Source organism: Nerophis lumbriciformis, linkage group LG03, assembly GCF_033978685.3.
Source record: "Nerophis lumbriciformis linkage group LG03, RoL_Nlum_v2.1, whole genome shotgun sequence".
In the NCBI taxonomy this organism is placed as follows: domain Eukaryota; kingdom Metazoa; phylum Chordata; class Actinopteri; order Syngnathiformes; family Syngnathidae; genus Nerophis; species Nerophis lumbriciformis.
Genome location: NC_084550.2, coordinates 63,338,779 through 63,364,182, shown reverse-complemented (window position 1 = coordinate 63,364,182; position 25,404 = coordinate 63,338,779). Strand labels below are relative to the sequence as shown.

The 25,404-nt window shown below is 40.3% G+C and overlaps 1 protein-coding gene across 1 annotated transcript in view; it reads right to left on the bottom strand.

Moving 5' to 3' along the window:
- Positions 1-3,817: 3,817 nt before the first annotated feature.
- The window catches only part of dennd6a (DENN/MADD domain containing 6A), a 74,076-nt gene continuing 52,489 nt past the window's right edge, over positions 3,818-25,404 (bottom strand). Inside the window, exons 14-19 of the mRNA XM_072912869.1 lie at positions 25,016-25,080; positions 22,951-23,040; positions 22,699-22,862; positions 17,191-17,293; positions 17,046-17,120; positions 3,818-4,228 (exon numbers count right to left, since the gene is read on the bottom strand). Coding sequence (XP_072768970.1) covers positions 4,097-4,228; positions 17,046-17,120; positions 17,191-17,293; positions 22,699-22,862; positions 22,951-23,040; positions 25,016-25,080 — 629 coding nt within the window. The 3' untranslated portion in view covers positions 3,818-4,096. The remainder of the gene's footprint in view (positions 4,229-17,045; positions 17,121-17,190; positions 17,294-22,698; positions 22,863-22,950; positions 23,041-25,015; positions 25,081-25,404) is intronic.

Sequence of the window (25,404 nt, the reverse complement as noted above, 5' to 3'; positions counted from 1 at the left end):
TAATGTTCCCAGGAACGTAGGCTCATAGACTTATTCGTTTGTCTCGTATTTATTGTAATAAGATGCAATGTAACCACACAACAGCTCCAATGTGCGTCTCCCCTCTTTCCCGGCAAAACTCGAACAAACACTTCCTGTCAACAACGTCACTTCCCTAACTTGCCCGGAAGTCCCGCCCCCCAGCCAAAGCCATTGGCTAACACCCCGTAGCTAGCCGCTACATCATATTTCCGAATTGGTTTAACTGCCACCCGCCTGAATCTATTTAAAATCTAATTTTTTTTTATTTCAATCGCCCGACCCGACCCGACCCGCTGATAAAATCTAATTTTTTTAAATTTCATCCGCCCGATTCGCGGATAATCCGCGGACTCCGCGGTTGTGCCCGCAAACCGCGCATCTCTAATATATATATATATATATATATATATCAGTGACGTGCAGTCACTAGAGGCAGGTGAGGCCATCATGGAAAGAAAAAAAATGTAAAAAGAAAAAAAATTAATTAAATTGTTATATGTATGCAGTGATTATACTATAAAGTTATTTTCCATTTAACTTCACCAGTTTTAGATTATTTTTATTCAAAATCGCTGAATTTTCACATTTGCCGTTCAAATACTGAGAAGAGACGGTGCGGTGAACAGCAGCCAGTCGAGGCACGTCACTCAGTGCCTCAACATGGACGGACTCGGCTAACTGCTGGCCTGCTGTGCGGTGAGACTGTATTGCTATATGAATTATATTATACATTTCCATAGTTTAGTTAGCTGAGGTATATAATGTACAGTGTATTTTGTCAACAACTGTATGTGTGTAACGTATTTCTTGTGCTGAGCGATCATAAAACAGCTGCAAAAGACGCACTGGCTGAGGCTCCAGTAGCCCCGCCTCCTGCATCCCCGCCGTAGAATTGTTATATCAACTAAAGCCCACACTTAAACTTTCCACGTGCAAGATTGAATCTATTTAAAACAGTTATTTCATAAGAAGCCAAAAAAGTGCAAAAACAATAATGTTCGTGTTGGAGGAATTGTGAATGACTGCAGGGCCACAACATTTAATTTAATTTACAACTCCTCCAATATGAACATTATTATTTTTGGCTTCTTATTAAATAACTTTTGTGACCTATTTTTATGGGCTTTCCTATTTGTGATGTTAAGTTCCTGTTATGCGCTGTTATACAGTATATGCCTTGAGCTCTTATTTTGAAGGCGCCAAGAGCGGAAGTGATGACATGTTGTAGTGAAGCGGAGTTTTTTGAAAGAAGGTAAATAAAGTGGTCCTCGTGTAAACTGGAGCCTCCGTGTTTGTTATTTTGTAGTTTCATACAGTATAGGCGACATTTATAAACCCTCGGTTACACTTTTTTAAATAGATTAAATCTTGCACGTGGAAAGTTTAAGTGAGGGCTTTAGTTGATATAACACACCCATTAGGGGGTTCATTAATCCAGCACAACAGCGGCGAATGGACTTTATTTATAAGTAAAGGTAAGACCATAATAACGGTGTTTTTATTAAATGTGCTTTTTTGTGTGCTACAGTTTGTATGTGTAAAGTTAAAGTTAAGTTAAAGTACCAATGATTGTCACACACACACTAGGTGTAATGAAATTTGTCCTCTGCATTTGACCCATCCCTTAATCACCCCCTGGGAGGTGAGGGGAGCAGTGGGCAGCAGCGGCGCCACGCCCGGGAATAATTTTTGGTGATTTAACCCCCAATTCCAAGCCTTGATGCTGAGTGCCAAGCAGGGAAAAATGCTGGTATGAGCTTTTAAACATATTCCATTAACTGCTGCCAATCAAATGGTGAATAAGATACTCTTTAGGGTTCATATGTTTGTAAATCTGACTGTGATGAAGTCAGTGCCTCACCAGCCATGAACCTCACCGCACGTCACTGATATATATATATACAAACCCCGTTTCCATATGAGTTGGGAAATTGTGTTAGATGTAAATATAAACGTAATACAATGATTTGCAAATCATTTTCAACCCATATTCAGTTGAATATGCTACAAAGACAACATATTTGTTCATATATGAAGGATCAATTATCTAAACACAGTTTTGTTTGCATATTTTCAGGATGTATATATATATATATATATATATATATATATATATATATATATATATATATATATATATATATATATATATATATATATATATATAAAATATATATAATATATCTACATCCTGAAAATATGCAAACAAAACTGTGTTTAGATAATTGATACTTCAAACTTGCATAAATAAATATTAAGGAATATAACATAACTTGGCTTCTGAGAGTTTCAAAATGTAATGAATAAAATGCTAAAGTTGTTGATAAACAAGCAATTATTTTTATAATTAAATATGGTCATTTTAAATGAATTATTATGATAATTTAAAATCAATTATTTGAAATATGTTTATTTTAATGTATAATTCTATGGCTGGATGTAATAAGGAGTCACGAAAAAATACAAATAAAAATACAATTAATTCTGATGTTTTTAGCAAAATATAGTAAAAATGTATTTAGTTTATTTTTATTATTTTAAATTAATAAATATATTTATTTTTAGGTAAAATAAACATAATAATACAATTTATCTCTAGTCTGGAAGATTTAGTTCTTGTCACCCTGTTGTCCTCCCATCATGAAAAAAGGCTGTCCTCACTCAGGTCCGCATGGAGCTGGAGGGGGCGTGGCTTCCAGCTCCGGCTGAAAATCGGGAGATTTTCGGGAGAATATTTGTCCCGGGAGTTTTTTGGGAGAGGCGCTGAATTTCGGGAGTCTCCCGGAAAATTCGGGAGGGTTGGCAAGTATGCATAATGATGGAATATGTACATACAGCTAGCCTTAATAGCACGCAGAGGTGGGTAGAGTAGCCAGAAATTGTACTCAAGTAAGAGTACTGTTACTTTAGAGATTTATTACTCAAGTAAAAGTAATGAGTAGTCACCCAAATATTTACTTGAGTAAAAGTAAAAAGTATGTTGTGAAAAAACTACTCAAGTACTGAGTAACTGATGAGTAACATACACACACATATCATATATATATATATATATATATATATATATATATATATATATATATATATATATATATATATATATCAGTGACATGCAGTCACTAGAGGCAGGTGAGGCCATCATGGAAAGAAAAAAAATGTAAAAAGAAAAAAAATTAATTAAATTGTTATATGTATGCAGTAGAGATGCGCGGATAGGCAATTATTTCATCCGCAACCGCATCAGAAAGTCGTCAACCATCCGCATCAGCAGTATTATTGCTGACTGAGCAAGTATTACAACATTGCTTGTGCAGTAGTGCTTAAAGAAATGTACTCCTAATCATTCTCCAAGTTAAAAAACAAGTTTATGAGAGAGATTAATTACACCTCGGCTATAATTGGAGCATTTATGGTATATTTGGTTTATTATTGTGTTTGTGGAGATGGGCTTTTAAAAAAATGGATTGTCACAAATGCCAGTTAATTTCCCAGACCTTTTCATTTCAAAGGGTTGAAAAATGTTCCAAAGCTTACACTTTATATCCGTAGTCAAAGACCGGTCTTCATATGCGAGGAGGTCATGTGACATGGAATGAGGAGCGCTATTGGCGGTTCCGGAAGCGATTTGAGTCGCTGGTGCTGAATCAGCTGTGTGCGTGTTGTTGTTGACCCGATGTTTAGCTATTAAAATACAAGGCTTTTGTTTCTGCGGACAGTTAGTGTGTGTGTGTCGATAGTGTGTTTTTAAAAAAGTAGAGAGCCGCTTTAAAAAGTGCAGCTCCACTAGACTGCCGGGTTAAAAAAAGTACAAAACAAAAATACAAACAAAAAGTGGTTAAAAACATTGCAAGTAAGCAAAAGTTCTGACCCACACGTCTTCCTTTTGTTGCGAGGAGGTCCAGCCTCTCGAGTTGCCGTCACGTGGTGGTCACACGGTGGTCACGTGGTGGTCACGTGGTGGTCACGCGGGATCAGGGCCCTGTTCAGTGGGAATGAAATGTGCCGTTTCCACGTCGTTCCGAGAACAAGGAGGCCGCACCTGTGGAGAGGTGTGGTGGTGGTGGTGGGTCAAAGGTCACGGCGTGGAGGGCTTGTGGAGGATGCCCTGCAGGTCCTCTGGCAAGGACAAGATGATGCCCTCCATGTGAGCTCTCAGCTGGGCCACGGTGCCGGGTCGCACGGGCAGACGCTCCCTCTCCGCCTGGCTCTGCACGCCAACATCAAAAGCGCATGTGTTTACTCAACTGCAGAGAGTACGTGCCTTACAAACATGTCCCCCAATGTATATATACTTTAGATACTATCTGATTGGTTGATATCATATGTGTTATTACATCAATTGAAATAATTACAAGCACAAAACTTACCCTATCTAATAGACCAGGGGTGTCCAAACTACAGCCCGCGGGCAAATTGCGGCACGCAGGTGTCTTCAATTTGGCCCACGAGACGACACGAGTTCAACAAGTAATCTGGCAAAGCAGGGTGTTTACGTATCAGATTTACAGACCCCGTTTCCATATGAGTTGGGAAATTGTGTTAGATGTAAATATAAACGGAATACAATGATTTGCAAATCATTTTCAACCCATATTCAGTCGAATATGCTACAAAGACAACATATTTCATGTTCAAACTTTTTTTGCAAATAATCATTAACTTTAGAATTTGATGCCAGCAACATGTGACAAAGAAGTTGGGAAAGGTGGCAATAAATACTGATAAAGTTGAGGAATGCTCATCAAACACTTATTTGGAACATCCCACAGGTGAACAGGCAAATTGGGAACAGGTGGGTGCCATGATTGGGTATAAAAGTAGATTCCATGAAATGCTCTGTCATTCACAAACAAGGATGGGGCGAGGGTCACCACTTTGGCAACAAATGCGTGAGCAAATTGTTGAACAGTTTAAGAAAAACCTTTCTCAAGCACCTATTGCAAGGAATTTAGGGATTTCACCATCTACGGTCCGTAATATCATCAAAGGGTTCAGAGAATCTGGAGAAATCACTGCACGTAAGCAGCTAAGCCCGTGACCTTCGATCCCTCAGGCTGTACTGCATCAACAAGCGACATCGGTGTGTAAAGGATATCACCACATGGAACACTTCAGAAACCCACTGTCAACTTACAGTTGTCACTACAACTGTAAGTGCAAGTTAAAACTCTCCTATGCAAGGCGAAAACCGTTGATCAACAACACCCAGAAATGCCGACGGCTTCGCTAGGCCTGAGCTCATCTAAGATGGACTGATACAAAGTGAAAAAGTGTTCTGTGGTCTGACGAGTCCACATTTCAAATTGTTTTTGGAAACTGTGGACGTCGTGTCCTCCGGACCAAAGAGGAAAAGAACCATCCGGATTGTTATAGGCGCAAAGTGTAAAAGCCAGCATGTGTGATGGTATGGGGGTGTATTCGTGCCCAAGACATGGGTAACTTACACATCTGTGAAGGCGCCATTAATGCTGAAAGGTACATACAGCTTTTGGAGCAACATATGTTGCCATCCAAGCAACGTTACCATGGACGCCCCTGCTTATTTCAGCAAGACAATGCCAAGCCACGTGTTACATCAACATGGCTTCATAGTAAAAGAGTGTGGGTACTAGACTGGCCTGCCTGTCTCCCATTGAAAATGTGTGGCGCATTATGAAGCCTAAAATAGCACAACGGAGACCCCCGGACTGTTGAACAACTTAAGCTGTACATCAAGCAAGAATGGGAAAGAATTCCACCTGAGAAGCTTCAAAAATGTGTCTCCTCAGTTCCCAAATGTTTACTGAGTGTTGTTAAAAGGAAAGGCCATGTAACACAGTGGTGAACATGCCCTTTCCCAACTACTTTGGCACGTGTTGCAGCCATGAAATTCTAAGTTAATTATTATTTGCAAAAAAAAAATAACGTTTATGAGTTTGAAAATCAAATATGTTGTCTTTGTAGTGCATTCAATTGAATATGGGTTGAAAAGGATTTGCAAATCATTGTATTCAATTTATATTTACATCTAACACAATTTCCCAACTCATATGGAAACGGGGTTTGTAGATTGGTGCTTATTTTTCGCCATTTTGCGGACAACGTGAGTGACTCAGGCTAGTGACCATGGAGTGTACATACTAGAACCTAAGTGCACAGCATTCACTTATATGACCCAATCCAAACAACCAGAAAAAAACACTCTACCAGCACAGAAAGTCAACAAACATGTCACACATAACACAACTTGGTCACTCAAGTTTGTGGATATTATTTTAAAAAAAAACAGCCAACCACCATAACAAATTTAAAACTACACCCATTTAAATCCATTCCAAAGCATGATGGGAAAATGCAAAAAAAAAAGATCTCCACACGTATTCATTTGAGGCGCATTTTAGCTGCTTGATTATACTGATTGATCACAAAACTTTATAGAAGCCGTCACAAAGGTAAACAAGGTAGGAGTCGAACTTTCACATAATCTTAATATCCAATTACAGTAGTTATTAATTATATACCGTATTTTCCGCACCATAAGGCGCCCTGGGTTATAAGCCGCGCCTTCAATGAACGGCATATTTCAAAACTTTGTCCACCTATAAGCCGCCCCGTGTTGTAAGCCGCATCTAACTGCGCTAAAGGAATGTCAAAAAAACAGTCAAATAGGTCAGTCAAACTTTAATAATATATTAAAACCAGCGTGATGTGGGCGCGCATGGAATCGTATATCAACATGGACGGAGCTGCGTGAAAAAAGCCACCCGGCCTCTTCGCGTAAACTTAAACTTACCTTAACCACTCGCTCATCTTTTCTTCATCCATCCCTTCGAGTTAGCTTTTATGATGACGCCGGCTGGAAAGGTCTCTTTTGGCAAGGTCTTCCTTTTGAATATCACCATGGGTGGAAGTTTCTGGCCATTAGCATGGCAAGCTAGAACCACAGTGAAGGATGACTTCTCATTCCCTGTGGTGCGAATATTCACCGTACGTGCTCCCGTTGTATCCACAGTGCGGTTCACAGGAATATCAAAAGTCAGTGGAACCTCGTCCATGTTGATAATGTTCTCTGGCCGGATCTTTTTTTCAGCTATCTTGTTTTTACAATATGCACGGAAAGTAGCCAGCTTTTCTTGAAAGTCTTTAGGCAGTTGCTGTGAAATAGTAATCCGTGTGCAGATGGAGAGATTGCGTCTTTTCATGAACCGGATCCCTGTCGCTTAGTAGGAGCCATTTTGTGGTCTTTACAGATGTAAACACACAAAGGAAATGAAACGTACGGTAATATCCGCGCGCTTTTTCTTCTTCTACGCGGGCGGGTGGTTGCTTACAGTAGAAGAAGAAGCGCTTCCTCTTCTATGGGGGCGGGTGCTTACCTTGGCGGTTGCTTGCGTAGAAGAAGAAGCACTTCCTCTTCTACGGGGAAAAAAGATGGCGGCTGTTTACCGTAGTTGCGAGACCGAAACTTTATGAAAATGAATCTTAATATTAATCCACATATAAAGCGCACCGGGTTAAAAGCCGCACTGTCAGCTTTTGAGTAAATTTGTGGTTTTTAGGTGCGGCTAATAGTGCGGAAAATACGGTATCCATTGTAATATGTACACACAAATATATATATATATATATATATATATATATAAACATATATATATCAGTGACGTGCGGTGAGGTTGATGGCTGGTGAGGCACTGACTTCATCACAGTCAGATTTACAAACATATGAACCCTAAAGAGTATCTTATTCACCATTTGATTGGCAGCAGTTAACGGGTTATGTTTAAAAGCTCATACCAGCATTCTTCCCTGCTTGGCACTCAGCATCAAGGCTTGGAATTGGGGGTTAAATCACCAAAAATTATTCCCAGGCGCGGCGCCGCTGCTGCCCACTGCTCCCCTCACCTGCCAGGGGGTGATCAAGGGGATGGGTCAAATGCAGAGGACAAATTTCATTACACCTAGTGTGTGTGTGACAATCATTGGGACTTTAACTTAACTTTAACTTTAATAAAAAAAGCACATTTAATAAAAAAAACGTTATTATGGTTTTACCTTTACTTATAAATGAAGTCCATGCGCCGCTCTTTCGGAACAAAAGCATCGATAACTTGTTTATAGAAGTCTTCCTTATCTTTCTTCAGTTTTAAAAGTCTCGATGGAAATCTTCCTTTAATTATGACCTCCTGCTTGGATTGAAAGTCCAGTTTAGAAAAGTGTTGTGCCCTCACTATATGTGCTGAGGTTATACAGCTTGGCAGACAGCTAACAACCAATCCAGGACGTTCTAATAAAGTTCCAAAGCAGATTAATCAATTTAGGCTCTTTATTGTTGTTGATCTTGCTTTGTCTTGCACTGGACTTTTTTTTTTTTTTTTTTGGAAAACTGAAATACACACAATGACAAAGTATAAGCTACATGATTCAATCAACACACTGAAATGCAATACACAATATGTCAACATCAGCTCCACACAAATACACAGCACCACCATCAAACAAACACTGCTGAGTGTTGAAACTATTTCTATGGTGGAAATAGACGACCGGCAGCTATTTTAAGTCCTCAAACATCCATTAAATTAGTGCACAAAAATAGTTTTTCAATACACATCTTACTATCAAATTTAGCCACTTTCCACCTTCATATTGAGCCACATAAACAAGTTAAACAGTTTACTTACAGACTTATCTTTTCCAAGGCTTGTAAGAGCTAACACAACTTGTCTACTTCTTATTGTCTCATGAACTGAACTAACATCGTAAACCGGAAGTACCCAAACTGATGACGCGCAGCATTTTCCCATCGCCACAAGGTGTCAGTAATAGTTCACAATCAAACGGGCGTAACAAAAACTGTTTTATTTTAGATATGTTAAAAGTCCAAGCGAGAGGAAAAAATAAACGATCACCAACTGTTGCTGCTTGTTGTCACTTCTTCTGCAGCCGAGTAGTCGCAAAAATGATCCCTGGGATGATGGGATCACTAGCGCCCTCTACCACCATGAGGCGGGATTACTGTGAGCCTCAGCCAGTGCGTCTTCGCAGCCGTTTTATGATTGCTCAGCACAAGAAATACGTTACACACATACAGTTGTTGACAAAATACACTGTACATTATATACCTCAGCTAACTAAACTATGGAAATGTATAATATAGTTCATATAGCAATACCGTCTCACTGCACAGCAGGCCAGCAGTTAGCCGAGTCCGCAATCCATGGTGAGGTACAACTGAGTGACGTGCCTCAACTGGCTGCTGATCACCGCACCGTCTCTTCTCAGTATTTGAACGGCAAATGTGAAAATTCAGCGATTTTTAATAAAAATAATCTAAAACTGGTGAAGTTAAATGGAAAATAACTTTATAGTATTGTGCCGTTAGGGGTGCATGTCTGATGCAAGGGCTGTTTAACACCTTTCTTACGTCACGACTCTGGAGACCGATGAGCGTTGTCAGCAGGTTTATTGACATTCAAAAGGGTGAAACGGCGATGCAACCTTAAACAAAAGATATATGCAGTATTTCTTCGAAAATAACCACCATAAAGTACGTGCTGGCACCGTAGATTTCTCTGCTTGGCTTATGCAACTTCCGGTCAATAAAGTTTGATTCAAAATACATACTTCTCAATGATGTAATAACTGTCATGACCACATGATGGCGACAAATACACATGTGATGTTAATGACGTAACAAGCTTATTTAAGCACAACACATTTCAACAACAACAGTTTACAACTTTTAGTTGTAACAGAACACTCCCCGCTTGGCGTGGATAAACGCCACAAAAATTACTGGAAAAAACAGATACCGGTACCTTTCATGAAATAATTAAAGGTACAATCTCTGAGATGGGTCTGGTCAGCACCTTTGTATCATCTGACCTGACTACCCTTAGCTCTACTGAACGCACTTTGCCATCTTTACTTAGGAACACCTGAGTTACACGTGCAAGAGGCCATTCATTTCGGGGAATTTGGCTGTCTTTGAGTACAACGACCGAACCTACGCTCACGTTAAGCTGGCTAGAATGCCATTTGCGACGTGGTTGGAGAGTGGGAAGGAACTCCTTCTTCCACCTGTCCCAGAAGGTGTTTGACAGGTGCTGGACTTGGCGCCACTGGTGTTTGTAGAGGTCTGATGCTGTAAAGTTGCCAACTGGAGCCTTAAGAGGGGTTACCTTTTGGGTTATAAGAGTGGCCAGGGTCAAAGTGAAAGGGTCACTTGGGTCCGATGAAACAGGGACAAGGGGTCTTGCGTTTATAATAGCCGCCACTTCTGCCATAAAGGTGACAAGAACTTCGTGAGTGAGTTTAGTGGTCTTGAGCTGGAAAAACATTGTGTCCAATATTTTCCGGGCAAGTCCAATCATTCTTTCCCATGACCCGCCAAAGTGGGAAGCGTGTGGAGGGTTAAAAGTCCATGTACATCCGTGTTCTTTAAGGTAGGTTTGTACAGCTGTGTTGTCTAAATTTGAGGGGATCTTCAGTTCTTTACATGCACTGACAAAATTGGTACCTCTATCAGAGCGAACGCTTTTTACAGGTCCTCTTACTGCCAGAAACCGTCTGAATGCATTAACAAAGCTAGAGGTATCGAGAGACTCTATCACCTCAATGTGAACTGCTCTAATACTCAAGCACGTGAATAAGACAGCCCACCTTTTATTTTGGATGATACTTCCTCTTGTGCGCTGTGAAGACACAAACCATGGGCCAAAAACATCTAAGCCCACATTAGTGAATGGGGGGTCCGTTGTAAGACGGTCTGGAGGGAGGTTTGACATTTTTTGTGTACTCATAGGGGCACGAAGTCTTTTGCAGGTTACACAATGATAGATGATTGTGCTCACCTTTCTCTTGCCACCTACAATCCACCATCCTGCAGAGCGAACAGCTCCTTCTGTGAAAAGGCGCCCTTGGTGTTGGGTCTGCTCGTGGTAGTGCTTAATGAGAAGAGCTGCAATATGGTGGTGGCCAGGAACTATGAGTGGGTTCTTTTCACAGGGTCCAGGACTCTTCCATTTCTGAGGGCAGTGGTGCATCCCAGTCTCCATTCTCCACCGTAAGTTCACGCAGAATGGACTTTCCCTGTATAGTTACTGGTGCTACAAAGCCTAATGGATCATAAAGGCTGTTTATTGTTGATAAAACACCTCGTCTAGTAAAGGGCTTTGTCTCGTCTGACACTCTAAAGGTGAAGTAGTCTTTCTTTAGGTCCCAAAGGAGACCCAGGCTACGTTGCATGGGAACTGACTCAGCTTCAAAGTCCAAGTCCTTTAGGTCTTTGGCATGATCTTGTGAAGGGAATGCTTCGAGTACCTCTTTTCTGTTAGCTGCTATTTTATGCAGTCTTAGATTTGAGTTTGCAAGTGTGTCACGGGTTCTTTGTAATAAGGACACAGCCATTTCAACAGTGGGGAGAGATTTGAGTCCGTCGTCTACGTAGAAGTCGTGTGTGACAAACTGCTTGACATCTGGATCGCAATCTGGCTGGTTGCGTAGAACAGACTGATGTAAGCCGTATATGGCCACTGCTGGTGATGGGCTATTCCCAAAGACGTGGACTCTCATCCTATACTCTACAATGTCTTTGGAAATGTCATTGTCACGAAACCACAAAAACCGCAAGTAATTTCTGTCTTGTTCTCGAACATTGAAACAATAAAACATCTGTTCAATGTCAGCTGTGAAGGCAACAGCTTTTTTTCTGAAGCGTATTAGGACACCTAACAGTGAGTTGTTAAGGTCTGGGCCTGTCAACAACACATCATTTAGTGACACATTCTTGTACTTTGCGCTGCTGTCAAAGACGACCCTAATCTGTTTGGGCTTGCAAGGGTGGTAGACACCGAATAGTGGCAAATACCAACATTCCTCTTCGTCTTTCAGTGGAGGGGCAAGCTCTGCATGTTTGTTTTCAAATATTTTGTCCATAAACGTGATGAAATGTTCCTTCATTTCTTCTTTCCTTTCAAAGCTCCGAACAAGAGACATTAAGCGGTTCAGGGCATACAGTCTGTTGTTAGGTAGTTTTTGACGTGGCGACTTGAATGGTAACGGAGCTGTCCAGCTCTTGTCTGTGTCCTTTTGCAGTCCTTTTTCCATTATTTTCAAGAAGGCTTTGTCCTGAATGGAGGGTGCGATGTAATTGTCATGTCTGGTTTGTTTGAACACATTACATCCTAAATGATCAGGTTCACAAGCGCTATCCACAAGTTGAGTGCTGAAGCTGAATGGAACTTGTATCTCACAATGTCTCTCTATTACGTTAAATACATTGGGGCATGGCTCAAACATTGTAGGACGCCCCTTCTCAGTTGTATTTGTGAACAGCGTCTTCACAGCGAGAGTTTTGTGGACATCACCTAAACACACGTTTCCTACTATGACCCACCCGAGGTCCAATTTTTGAGCATAGGGTGCGTTGTTAGGGCCACTTATCTGTTTACGGACTTTGTGAACCCTAATAACATCCCGTCCGAGAAGCATGAGTATAGGGGCATTAGAGTCCAGGTCAGGGATGAGGTGAGCTACTGACTTTAGGTGACTGTGTTGCATAGCTGCACTGGGTGTGGGAATTTCATCTCTATCGTTTGGGATATTTCTACATTCAATGAGGCTAGGCAATGGGATGTGGACTGAACCATCTATGGCTGCCACTACATATCCTGTAGCTCTCCTGCCCATTGCTTCTTTAGTACCAGCACATGTCCTTAGTGAGTAAGGGGAACTAGGGCCACGGTCATTGAACAATTCAAAGAACTCAGGACATACTAACGACCTGTTACTTTGTTCATCATGGATGGCATAGAGCCTTACTGCTTGTTCAGGATGGCCTGCTGGGTACACTTTAACAAGACTCATTTTAGAGCAGGATCTGCCTGCTTCGTTCATGCCACAAACCTGTGTGCACTTGGATGTGATCTCCTCCGACTTAGCGGAGTCACACTCCCCGCCATACTCTGCTGCAGGTTCAGTTTCTTTAACCCAGGGTGCTGGTCCTGGGTGAAGAGCAGTGCAGTGTTTTTCATCAAGACACTCAGAGCACTGTATCTTGACCATACAGTTTTTTGCAATGTGTGTAGATGAAGAACAGCATTTGAAGCAAATGTGGTTCTCTTTTAAGAATGCTTTTCGATCATCAAGTGTTTTCATTCGAAATGATCTGCACTTCAAGAGGGGATGAGGTTTCATGTGAATTGGGCAAAGCTTGTCGCTGTCTACAGATTTGTTTGCCGTTCTATGTGTATCTAAATTGTAGCGGGAGACAACATCAGTTTTGTGCACTGAAATTTATTTTTGTTTATATGCTCTCCATGGCAGTTTGTCGAGTTTGGGTACGTCAGGGAACGATGTAAAGTTAAAGCTGGGGTCATTTCTTGAGTTAGCTTCCTGCGTTACAAAGTCTACAAAAACATTGAATGGTGGGAAGGGCACACGTTGTGTGCGTTTGTATTTAGCTCCTACTGTGATCCATCTTTCTTGCAAATTGAAGGGAAGTTTCTGCACAATTGGATTTAATCCTCTTGCGGTATCCAAAAACGCAAGACCAGGAAGGTCTCCTTCAGCTTTAGCACTCTGCATTTCCATGAGCAGGTCACTAAACTTCCTGAGTTTTGTGTAGTCTTTGGATGTGATTTTGGGGAACATATCAATTCTTTTGAAGAGTGTATCCTCAATCACTTCAGCTGAGCCATAACATTGCTCAAGCCTGTCCCACATCATATTGAGACCTTTGGTTGGGTTGTTAATGTGTATGGCTCTGATTTGTTCTACATGTTCAGAGGATTCTTTGCCAAGCCACTTTAACATCAAGTCCATCTCCTCACTTGTTGTTAACTCTAATCCATTTATTGAATTTTTAAAGGAACGTTTCCAAGCTCTGAAATTTTGAGGCTTGTCGTTAAATTGCAGTAGTCCTGTTGCTACTATTTCCCGGCGAGCAAAGTATCTAATGAAGTCACTCACATTAGAGTTTTTAGGCTCTTGGCATGAAGGCCGGACATCATGGAAGTTGGATGCTGATACCTGATCTGACCAACTTGCACTGTAATTGTTATGGATGTGAGGAGAGGAGAAAATGACTGAGGGGTTTTGGAAGTTTTTAAGATCATTAGGAGGGCCAAAGGGAATTTTTTGAGAGTCACTTTGTTTTGTTGGCTGAAGTAATTGATTGCTAGTGAGCTTTGACTTGCTCTGAGGAGCATTTTCACATTGTGATGGCTGTGTAACATCTTTTCCCTCTTTTACAAATTCTGCTTGGCTGAGGACATATTGCTTTGTACGTTCAGATGTGACAAAAGAACAAGGATTGCTGCGTGCTTCTACCTGTGTCATTACAGCTGTTTCTAATGCCTCTGCTTCAGCAATAGCAGATGCAACATCTTTTTCATGTTGAAGAAATTCAATAGATGCTTCAATTTTAGCCTTTTCTACTTTTAAGTCCATTTCTTTTGCTGCAAAACCGAGGCGGGCTTTGGCTGCCTCAGCTTTTGCTCTTGCTCTAGCTGCTGCAGAACCTGTGGAGGAGTTCGTCGAAGCCTCGGACCGAGTCTTTACGAATGACACCTTGCTGGACATGGTGGGGTGGACTAGATGATGACTGCTTAATCACTGCTGTCTGCCGTTTGCGTTGTAGCGTTGTGGCGTAGTAGTGGTCAGCTTCACTCTAGCGTGCGACGACTGCGTTACCTCTGTCTGCTTGGATGCCGCCGTTTCACTGTGCCGTTAGGGGTGCATGTCTGATGCAAGGGCTGTTTAACACCTTTCTTACGTCACGACTCTGGAGACCGATGAGCGTTGTCAGCAGGTTTATTGACATTCAAAAGGGTGAAACGGCGATGCAACCTTAAACAAAAGATATATGCAGTATTTCTTCGAAAATAACCACCATAAAGTACGTGCTGGCACCGTAGATTTCTCTGCTTGGCTTATGCAACTTCCGGTCAATAAAGTTTGATTCAAAATACATACTTCTCAATGATGTAATAACTGTCATGACCACATGATGGCGACAAATACACATGTGATGTTAATGACGTAACAAGCTTATTTAAGCACAACACATTTCAACAACAACAGTTTACAACTTTTAGTTGTAACAGAACAAGTATAATCACTGGATACATATAACAATTAAAAAAATTTTTTTTCTTTTTACATTTTTTTTCTTTCCATGATATACATACTGAATATACATATATACACACACACACACACACACATATATATATATATATATATATATATATATATATATATATATATATATATATATATATATATATATGTGTGTGTGTGCGCTCTGTACCGAGGATGCCGTTGTGCACACACACATATATATATATATATATATATATATATATATATATATATATATATATATATATATGTGTGTGTGTGTGCTCTGTACATACATATATATATATATATATATATATATATATATGTACAGAGCACACACACACACACATATATATATATATATAAATATATATATATATATATATATATATATATATATTTATATATATATATATATATATATATATATATATATATATATATATATATATATATATATATATATGTGTGTGTGTGTGCTCTGTACATACACATATATATATATATATATATGTGTGTGTGTGTGCTCTGTACCGAGGATGCCGTTGTGGCTTGTGCAGCCCTTTGAGACGCTTGTGATTTAGGGCTATATAAATAAACATTGAATGATTGATATACACACACACACACTCACTCACACACATATATATATATATATATATATATATACATACACACACACACACACATATATATATATATATATATATATATATATATATATATATATATATATATATGTGTGTGTGTGTGTATGTATATATATATATATATATATATATATATATATATGTATGTGTGGGAAAAAAATCACAAGACTATTTCATCTCTACAGGCCTGTTTCATATATATATATATATATATATATATATATATATGTGTGTGAGTGTGTGAGTGTGTGTGTATATCAATCATCAATGTTTATTTATATAGCCCTAAATCACAAGCGTCTCAAAGGGCTGCACAAGCCACAACGGCATCCTCGGTACAGAGCACACACACACACACACACACACACACACACACACACACACACACACACACACACACACACACACACACACACACACACACACACACACACACACACATACACATACACATACACTTGCTCAAGGACTAGGTTGGTAGAAGGTGGGGATTGAACCAGGAACCCTCAGGTTGCAAGCACGGCCACTCTCCCAACCGCGCCACGCCGTCCCCATGTATATATATAACATATATGTCTATATGTGTGTGTGTGTGTGTGTGTGTGTGTATATATATATATATTTATCACAAAGAGGGTTATTAATTCAACAAATAAGCATTAGGCTTAGGTCAGGCTGATTACCAAAAAAAATACAAACCAAATAAACAATACATTTACATATGATATGCATTATGTTGGGCTAAAATAAATTAACTTAATTAATAATAAATATGTTTCTTAACTAAACTGTCAATAAAATTGAAGTGCAAATTAAAATACAGCTTCACAACTTTAGTCATAATTTTTGCGCTCAAGACATTTCTCTATCACAATAAGGCCAGACTTCTTCTGTTTGTTTGATACTGTCATTACTGCCACAAGTGGTGGAAAATTTCATTCCAACTAAGTACCGCTGCTGCCTATACGGACCACAGCTGAAAAACACATATACTACATTCTAGGGGGCGCTCCTGGCCCAACACTGGTGTATAATATATGCCATCAACGTGCCGGGGACCATCTCTTCACGCCCAGGGCTCCCACTACTACTAAAAATAATGCATACATTAAAGCGGTCCCTGGTGGAAAAAAGGTTGTGGACCCCTGGTCTAAACAAGAGGAAGTAAAAACATGCATTAGCACCTCCGTGTGGTCCTGAGAGACAAACTGGACTCTGACTATGTTCTTAAGATGATAAAAACATGGAATAACTCTCTTTCGTCCTTACCAGTTTATCTTTCAACTTCAAGATCAGATCCACCGTCTCCACCTCCGAGTGCTTCTGGACTCTCTCCTGCAGGTCCTGCATACCAGACGGACACGCGTCACGAGGCCGACTTGGGAGAGACCCCTGCACTTGCTCCACTTCTCACCTCCTCGCTCAACGCCTCCAGGTGCAGGGCCTCCAGCTTCTGGGTCATCTCCTTCCTCCTGTTGCGGAACCAGCCGTCAAAGTTGGGGGATTTGAGGAAGTGCCTTCAGGTTTGCAGAGGGAACCACGCAGGAGAACACGAGGAGAACGTCAGAGAGAGCTGCTATGAAAATGTGCACTGCAAAAACTGAAATCTAAGTAAGATGAAATATGTCAAATAAGGGTGATATTTGCTTATTTTCTGTCTGATAAGATCATTCTTCTCACTAAGCAGATTTTATGTTAGAGTGTTTTACTTGTTTTAAGTGTTTTGGTCCTAATTGATCTCAGTAAGATATTACAGCTTGTTGCTGAGATCTGATGACCTATATTGAGTAAAACATGCTTGAAACTAGAATATAAAGTTAAAAAGTTAAAGTACCAATGATTGTCACACACACACACTCTAGGTGTGGCGAGATTATTCTCTGCATTTGACCCATCACCCTTGATCACCCCCTGGGAGGTGAGGGGAGCAGTGGGCAGCAGCGGTTGCCGCGCCCGGGAATCATTTTTGGTGATTTAACCCCCAATTCCAACCCTTGATGCTGAGTGCCAAGCAGGGAGGTAATGGGTCCCATTTTTATAGTCTTTGGTATGACTCGGCCGGGGTTTGAACTCACAACCTACCGATCTCAGGGCGGACACTCTAACCACTAGGCCACTGAGTAGGTCAACTGTGCAAAGCTGTGTCATTAGCTCTAAAGCAGGGGTGCTCACACTTTTTCTGCAGGCAAGCTACTTTTCAAGTCGTGGGGATCTACTTCATTCATATATATAATTTATATTTACTTATTTATGAAATATATGTTTTTGTTAATAAGTTAAAGGTGTTTAATGATAATGCAATCATGTTTAACACATAGTTAATATTGTTAATAAATTAAAGGTGTTTAATGATAATACAAGAATGTTTAATACATATAGTTAATAAATTAAAGGTGTTTAATGATAATATAAGTATGTTTAATACGTATAGTTAATATTGTTAACAAGTTAAAGGCGTTTAAAGATAATGCAAGCATGTTTAATACATATAGTTAATATTATTAATAAGTTAAAGGTGTTTAAAGATAATACAAGCATGTTTAACACATATAGTTAATATTGTTAACAAGTTAAAAGTGTTTAATGATAATACAAGCATGTTTAACACATATAGTTAATATTGTTAATAAGTTAAAGGTGTTTAATGATAATACAAGTATGTTTAATACATATAGTTAATATTGTTAACAAGTTAAAGGTGTTTAAAGATAATGCAAGCATGTTTAATACATATAGTTAATATTGTTAACAAGTTAAAGGTGTTTAATGATAATACAAGCATGTTTAACACATATAGTTAATATTGTTAATAAGTTAAAGGTGTTTAAAGATAATGCAAGCATGTTTAACACATATAGTTAATATTGTTAACAAGTTAAGGTGTTTAATGATAATACAAGCATGTTTAACACATATAGTTAATATTGTTAATAAGTTAAAGGTGTTTAAAGATAATGCAAGCATGTTTAACACATATAGTTAATATTGTTAACAAGTTAAGGTGTTTAAAGATAATACAGGCATGTTTAACACATATAGATTCCTTTCTTTCATGAAGACAAGAATATAAGTTGGTGTATTACCTGATTCTGATGACTTGCATTGATAGGAATCAGACAGTGGTGCTAAAAACGTCCGCATTTTCGAATGGAGGAGAAAAAAAGTCCTCCTTTCTGTCCAATACCACATGAAAGTGGTTGGTTTTTGGCATCTTATTTGTCCAGCTTCCGTACTCCTTTGTATACACTTTACAAGAAATACATTGTCGGCAAACTCCGTAGCTTGCTAGCTTGTACACGCCAGCTTTCTGAGACTTGTTTTGTTAGCGCAACTGTGCAGTCGGTCTTTGGAGTTTTGACGACAGGTACGGCGCCAGAGTCTGTTGAAATAAAGTGTTTCTCGCCTTCCAGTCGGTAATTTTAATGAGCTGGCAGAAGCCAGTGTCATCTCAGAAGACCCTCGGGTGCCGTGAATGTCAATCAAGTGACGAAAGTGACGTCATAGTGAAGATTTATGATCGCTCATTTTTAGGACTATTTTTTTAATGCCTGGCTGGTGATCGACTGACACACCCTCCGAGATCGACCGGTAGCTCGCGATCGACGTAATGAGCACCCCTGCTCTAAAGGCTTAGTGGCCACATGCACCTTTTAGCTCTTATTTCCAAAATTGTGTACACTACTGAATTGGGGTCTTATGGCCACTTATGTGGACACTTATACTGCCATCTGGTGGTGTCAGAAGAGTATAACATACAATGGAATTTGGGGGGAAAAAAGTGTAAAAATAAGAATCAGCATGTCACTAAACATGAAGTACACGTTTGTGTACTTATGGACTAAGTACATCATATAAAAAGATGATTCTTAGTTTTTATTCTAATTAGGGTCCAATAAGCCCAAATAGCAAAGAGAAATAAAAAAAATCATGTAAACAAACAGCCAGGATCTTCAGCTCTCACTGGATCGGTTCGCAGCTGAGTGTAAAGCGACTGGGATGAGAATCAGCACCTCCAAGTCCGAGTCCATGGTTCTCGCCCGGAAAAGGGTGGAGTGCCATCTCCGGGTTGGGGAGGAGATCTTGCCCCAAGTGGAGGAGTTCAAGTACCTGGGAGTCTTGTTCACGAGTGAGGGAAGAGTGGATCGTGAGATCGACAGGCGGGTCGGTGCGGCGTCTTCAGTAATGCGGACGCTGTATCGATCCGTTGTGGTGAAGAAGGAGCTGAGCCGGAAGGCAAAGCTCTCAATTTACCGGTCGATCTACGTTCCCATCCTCACCTATGGTCATGAGCTTTGGGTTATGACCGAAAGGACAAGATCACGGGTACAAGCGGCTGAAATGAGTTTCCTCCGCCGGGTGGCAGGGCTCTCCCTTAGAGATAGGGTGAGAAGCTCTGCCATCCGGGAGGAGCTCAAAGTAAAGCCGCTGCTCCTCCACATGGAGAGGAGCCAGATGAGGTGGTTCGGGCATCTGGTCAGGATGCCACCCGAACGCCTCCCTAGGGAGGTGTTTAGGGCACGTCCGACCGGTAGGAGGCCACGGGGAAGACCCAGGACACGTTGGGAAGACTATGTCTCCCGGCTGGCCTGGGAACGCCTCGGGGCCCCACAGGAAGAGCTGGATGAAGTGGCTGGGGAGAGGGAAGTCTGGGCTTCCCTGCTTAGGCTGCTGCCCCCGCGACCCGACCTCGGATAAGCGGAAGAAGATAGATGGATGGAAATTTAAAAAAAATCATGTAAACAAACAGCTTGGGCCTTAAGATCAACACTCACAAGCATAAAACTACTTTTTTAAAGTAATAATTTCTTACTTCAAGCATGAAAAAAAACATGATGCCGAGCGCATATCATTATGTCAAGATAATGGCACTAGCATTTACTTCATTTAAGAATATTTTTCAACATATTGAGCAAAAAGGTCTCTTTTTTTTTTTTCTACCAAGAAAAGTGCACTTGTTATTAGTGAGAATATACTTATTTTAAGGTATTTTTGGGTTCATTGAGGTTAGCTACATTTACTTGTTTTGGAAAGTCTTGACAAGCCGAATTTTCTTGTTCTATTGGCAGATAATTTTGCTTAGTTCAAATTAGGGATGTCCCGATCCAATATTTGGATCGGATCGGCTGCCGATATTTGCCAAAAATTGTGTATCGGCAAGGCATGGGATAATGCCGATCCAGATCCAGTTAAAAAAAAACTCCGGTCCGTGTTTTCCAACGCACCGATTTAAATAATACATTCCACTTTTCTGCTGCTCCGTAATTTCCGTTCCGCATTTTCCAGCACACCTTCAACACATCCACATGTCTGTGAATTCTCACGCAGTTGCTTTTAGCTGCTGGCATTACACGACAGGCTCTTCTCACTCTTTCCTGTGTCTCCCTCTCACAGACAGCAAGTGCACCTTCTTACACACGTCACATACTGTCACGTCATACGTCACATACTGTCTCGTCATACGTCACATACGTATACGCCCTCTCCCAGCAGAGAGGTAGCAGCATGGCTAACGTTAGCTGTGATGCTAGCGCAGCCGTGCGAGCAACGCTCCCTCTAAGGTGCTCGCCTGTGCAATTGCGCACTGTTTAAGTGTCCTCTGCGCATAGCAAATCTATGCCACGCACAAAATCAAATAAAAAAATAAGCGCATAACAATTTTCGACACACGGACACGACAGAGAAAACAGTTTTCGTCATCATTGTTCAAATATTGTGACGTCTGTCGAGACGCTTATCTCCATTCGGTGCCACACGTCCACACCATCAAAATGCTGAGGCAAAAATTTCCACATCAACACCGTATGAAAAAATTAGTGATTTTTTTAGTTGTGATTTCCTTCTCTGCATGAAAGTTTAAAAGTAGCATATATTAATGTAATATGAAGAAGAATGTTTTAATGTAGACATGCAAGCCTTGAAAGAAAATGTTGAAAATCAAGACTACATTTCCTGCAAATGGGTGCATTTCTACCCTATATTTTAACTTTAGATTTATTCTCATATCAAACTCTTTGGCTGTCTTTTTGACACTTACATCCGGCGCCCCCCTCCACACTCTGGATTATAAATAATGTAAATAATTCAATGTGATTATCTTGTGTGATGACTGTATTATGATGATAGTATATATCTGATAGTATATATCTGTATCATGAATCAATTTAAGTGGACCCCGACTTAAACAAGTTGAAAAACGTATTCGGGTGTTACCATTTAGTGGTCAATTGTACGGAATATGTACTTCACTGTGCAACCTACTAATAAAAGTCTCAATCAATCAATCAAAACACATAGAATCATCATACCGCTGTGATTATATGCATCAAGTGTTCATTCAAGGCTAAGGCAAAATATCGAGATATATATTGTGTATCGCAATATGGCCTTAAAATATCGCAATATTAAAAAAAGGCCATATCGCCCAGCCCTAGTTCAATGATGCCATTTCTGTTTGTCATGTATAATTTTGTCTATTTTGTGTTTATCCTTGAATAAACAGGTCAGTTTCTTGTTACCAACCATTGTGTATTATTCAAACTCCCCTAATTCAGCTGGCTAGTTGTTATCAAGAGTACTAAAACCCTTTTCAACATGATTCTGACAACTAAGTAGGCTAAATAACTTTAAACTTTAATACATGCTCGGATAGGCCAGTATCGGTCAGTATCGGTATCAGATCGGAAATGCAAAAACAATATCGGTATCGGATCGGAAGTGCAAAAACCTGGATCAAGACATCCCTAGTTCAAATAAAATACCCCTCATTTTTGTATTTTTTTTCTTGTTTTTGAACACTGACTTTTTGCAGTGTGTTGCTTTGGATTACGCAATACTGCCACCTGCAAGACTGGAATGGACCAGTGTGGTTTGACTAGTACTATTTTACCAGAGTCACGTAGGCAAAAGCAGGTAGTGGCGTTACCTGTACAGTCCAATCCAGTCCCCCTTGAGCCTGGACGTGAGCTGCGGTCCCGCCTTCTCCAGAGTCTTCATGAAGTCCTGCTGGACGAACGGTCGCAGCTGAGGAGGACTCTTCCACGGGCTGATGGACTTCTGGAGCGGCATGAGACTGGCGACGTAGCGCTCCTGTTTGGGAGGACAGCACAAGCATGTGGACTTCAAAACTGCCACGCCGCAGTGCGGACAAAACCACCATTCCCTGACTCTTGATTACCAAGGGAATGATGAAGCTCTGCGTCAGTTCTAGAAAGTACCGTCGCAGGATCGCATTCTGGGCTGCAGAGGGTCTCTTCTGCTGAACACCCTGGCAGGACAAAACCAAATGGAAGGGTTTTAGTTGGAACAATCCTTATACTGCTAAGGGTGTCCTGATACCACTCTATCACTTTCGATACAATACCAAAATTGGACGATGCCGATGATAATCAGATCCAATATCAGCACGACTCATAGTACATACTTTTAATATTTTGTGTTGTGGAATGTTAGAAAAAGCTCGATTGAGTGAAATTAAAGTTAAAGTACCAATGATTGTCACACACACACACGAGGTGTGGCGAAATTATTCTCTGCATTTGACCCATCACCCTTGTCCACCCCCTGGGAGGTGAGGGGAGCATTGAGCAGCAGCGATGGCCGCGCCCGGCAATCATTTTTGGTGATTTAAAGGGGAACATTATCACTTGCTTTTAAACATAACCAGTTAACTGCTGCCAATCAAATGGTGAATAAGATACTCTTTAGGGTTCATATGTTTGTAAATCTGACTGTGATGAAGTCAGTGCCTCACCAGCCATCAACCTCACCGCACGTCACTGCTCTCTGAAGGCAGCCGTACGAGTTAGACACCACCGGTATTTAATCACTATCAGTTTATTTCTCTCTTTAATGAAAGTAAAACATTCTACGTATGAAAATCCTTAGTCGAAGACAGTCCTACCCGTATTTTTCCGAGTATAAGTCGCACCGGCCGAAAATGCATAATAAAGGAATAGACATTTGAAAGGCAATTTAAAATAAATAAAGAATAGTGAACAATAGGCTGAATAAGTGTACGTTATATGAGGCATAAATAACCAACTGGTATGTTAACGTAACATATTATGGTAAGAGTCATTCAAATAACTATAACATATAGAACATGCTATACGTTTACCAAACAATCTGTCACACCTAATCGCTAAATCCCATGAAATCTTATACGTCTAGTCCAGGGGTGCTCACACTTTTTCTGCAGGCGAGCTACTTTTCAATTGATCAAGTCGTGGGGATCTACCTCATTCATATATATAATTTATATGTACTTATTTATGAATATATATGTTTTTGTTAACAAGTTAAAGGTGTTTAAAGATAATGCAAGCATGTTTAACACATATAGTTAATATTGTTAACAAGTTAAAGGTGTTTAAAGATAATACAAGCATGTTTAACACATATAGATTCCTTTCTTTCATGAAGACAAGAATATAAGTTGGTGTATTACCTGATTCTGATGACTTACATTGATTGGAATCAGACAGTGGTGCTGATAACGTCCGCATTTTCGAATGGAGGAGAAAAAAAGTCCTCCTTTCTGTCCAATATCACATGAAAGTGGTTGGTTTTTGGCATCTTATTTGTCCAGCTTCCGTACTCCTTTGTATACACTTTACAAGAAATACATTGTCGGCAAACTCCGTAGCTTGCTAGCTTGTGCACGCCAGCTTTCTGAGACTCTTATTTTGGTAGCGCAACTGTGCAGTCGGTCTTTGGAGTTTTGACGACAGGTACGGCGCCAGAGTCTGTTGAAATAAAGTGTTTCTCGCCTTCCAGTTGGTAATTTTAATGAGCTGGCAGCAGCCAGCGTCATCTCAGAAGACCCTCGGGTGCCGTGAATGTCAATCAAGTGACGGAAGTGACGTCATAGTGAAGATTTATGATCGCTTATTTTTAGGACTATTTTTTTAATGCCTGGCTGGTGATCGACTGACACACCCTCCGAGATCGACCGGTAGCTCGCGATCGACGTAATGAGCACCCCTGGTCTAGTCTCTTACGTGAATGAGATAATTGATATTTTACGCTAATGTGTTTATCATTTCACACATAAGTCGCTCCTGAGTATAAGTCGCACCCAAACTATGAAAAAAACTGCGACTTATAGTCGGAAAAATACGGAACATAAAATTGCATCCTAAAATGAAATAATGCCATAAATACCGGTATGTATTATCACACTCCCAGTGCTGGTGTTATATATGTGGTCACGACTGCTTTTTGAGACCTTGCTTATTTACCTTCTGGAGCTGCTTGATAATTTCCTCATCTTTGTTGAGATAAGGCTTGTAAGCAGTGTAGACACCTGCAACAAACACAATTACAACAATTATAGAAGGAGAAGCGGTCTCATGAAATGTTCTCATTCATCCAGGTCATCGTCATCTCAGGGCATTCAATCGTTCACAACTGTGATGAGGTGGCGACTTGTCCGGGGTGTACACCGCCTTCCGCCCGTGTGCAGCTGAGATAGGCTCCAGCAATCTTTGTGATTAACACATGCTTTTACATCATTTGACAAGGTTGTAAAGAGTAAGTAGGTTGGATATAATTATTGAATACAATTAAAATCTAGAGTAAGATTACTAAACAAGTGTTAATATTTGAGTGAAAAAAGTTGTGCCCCAAG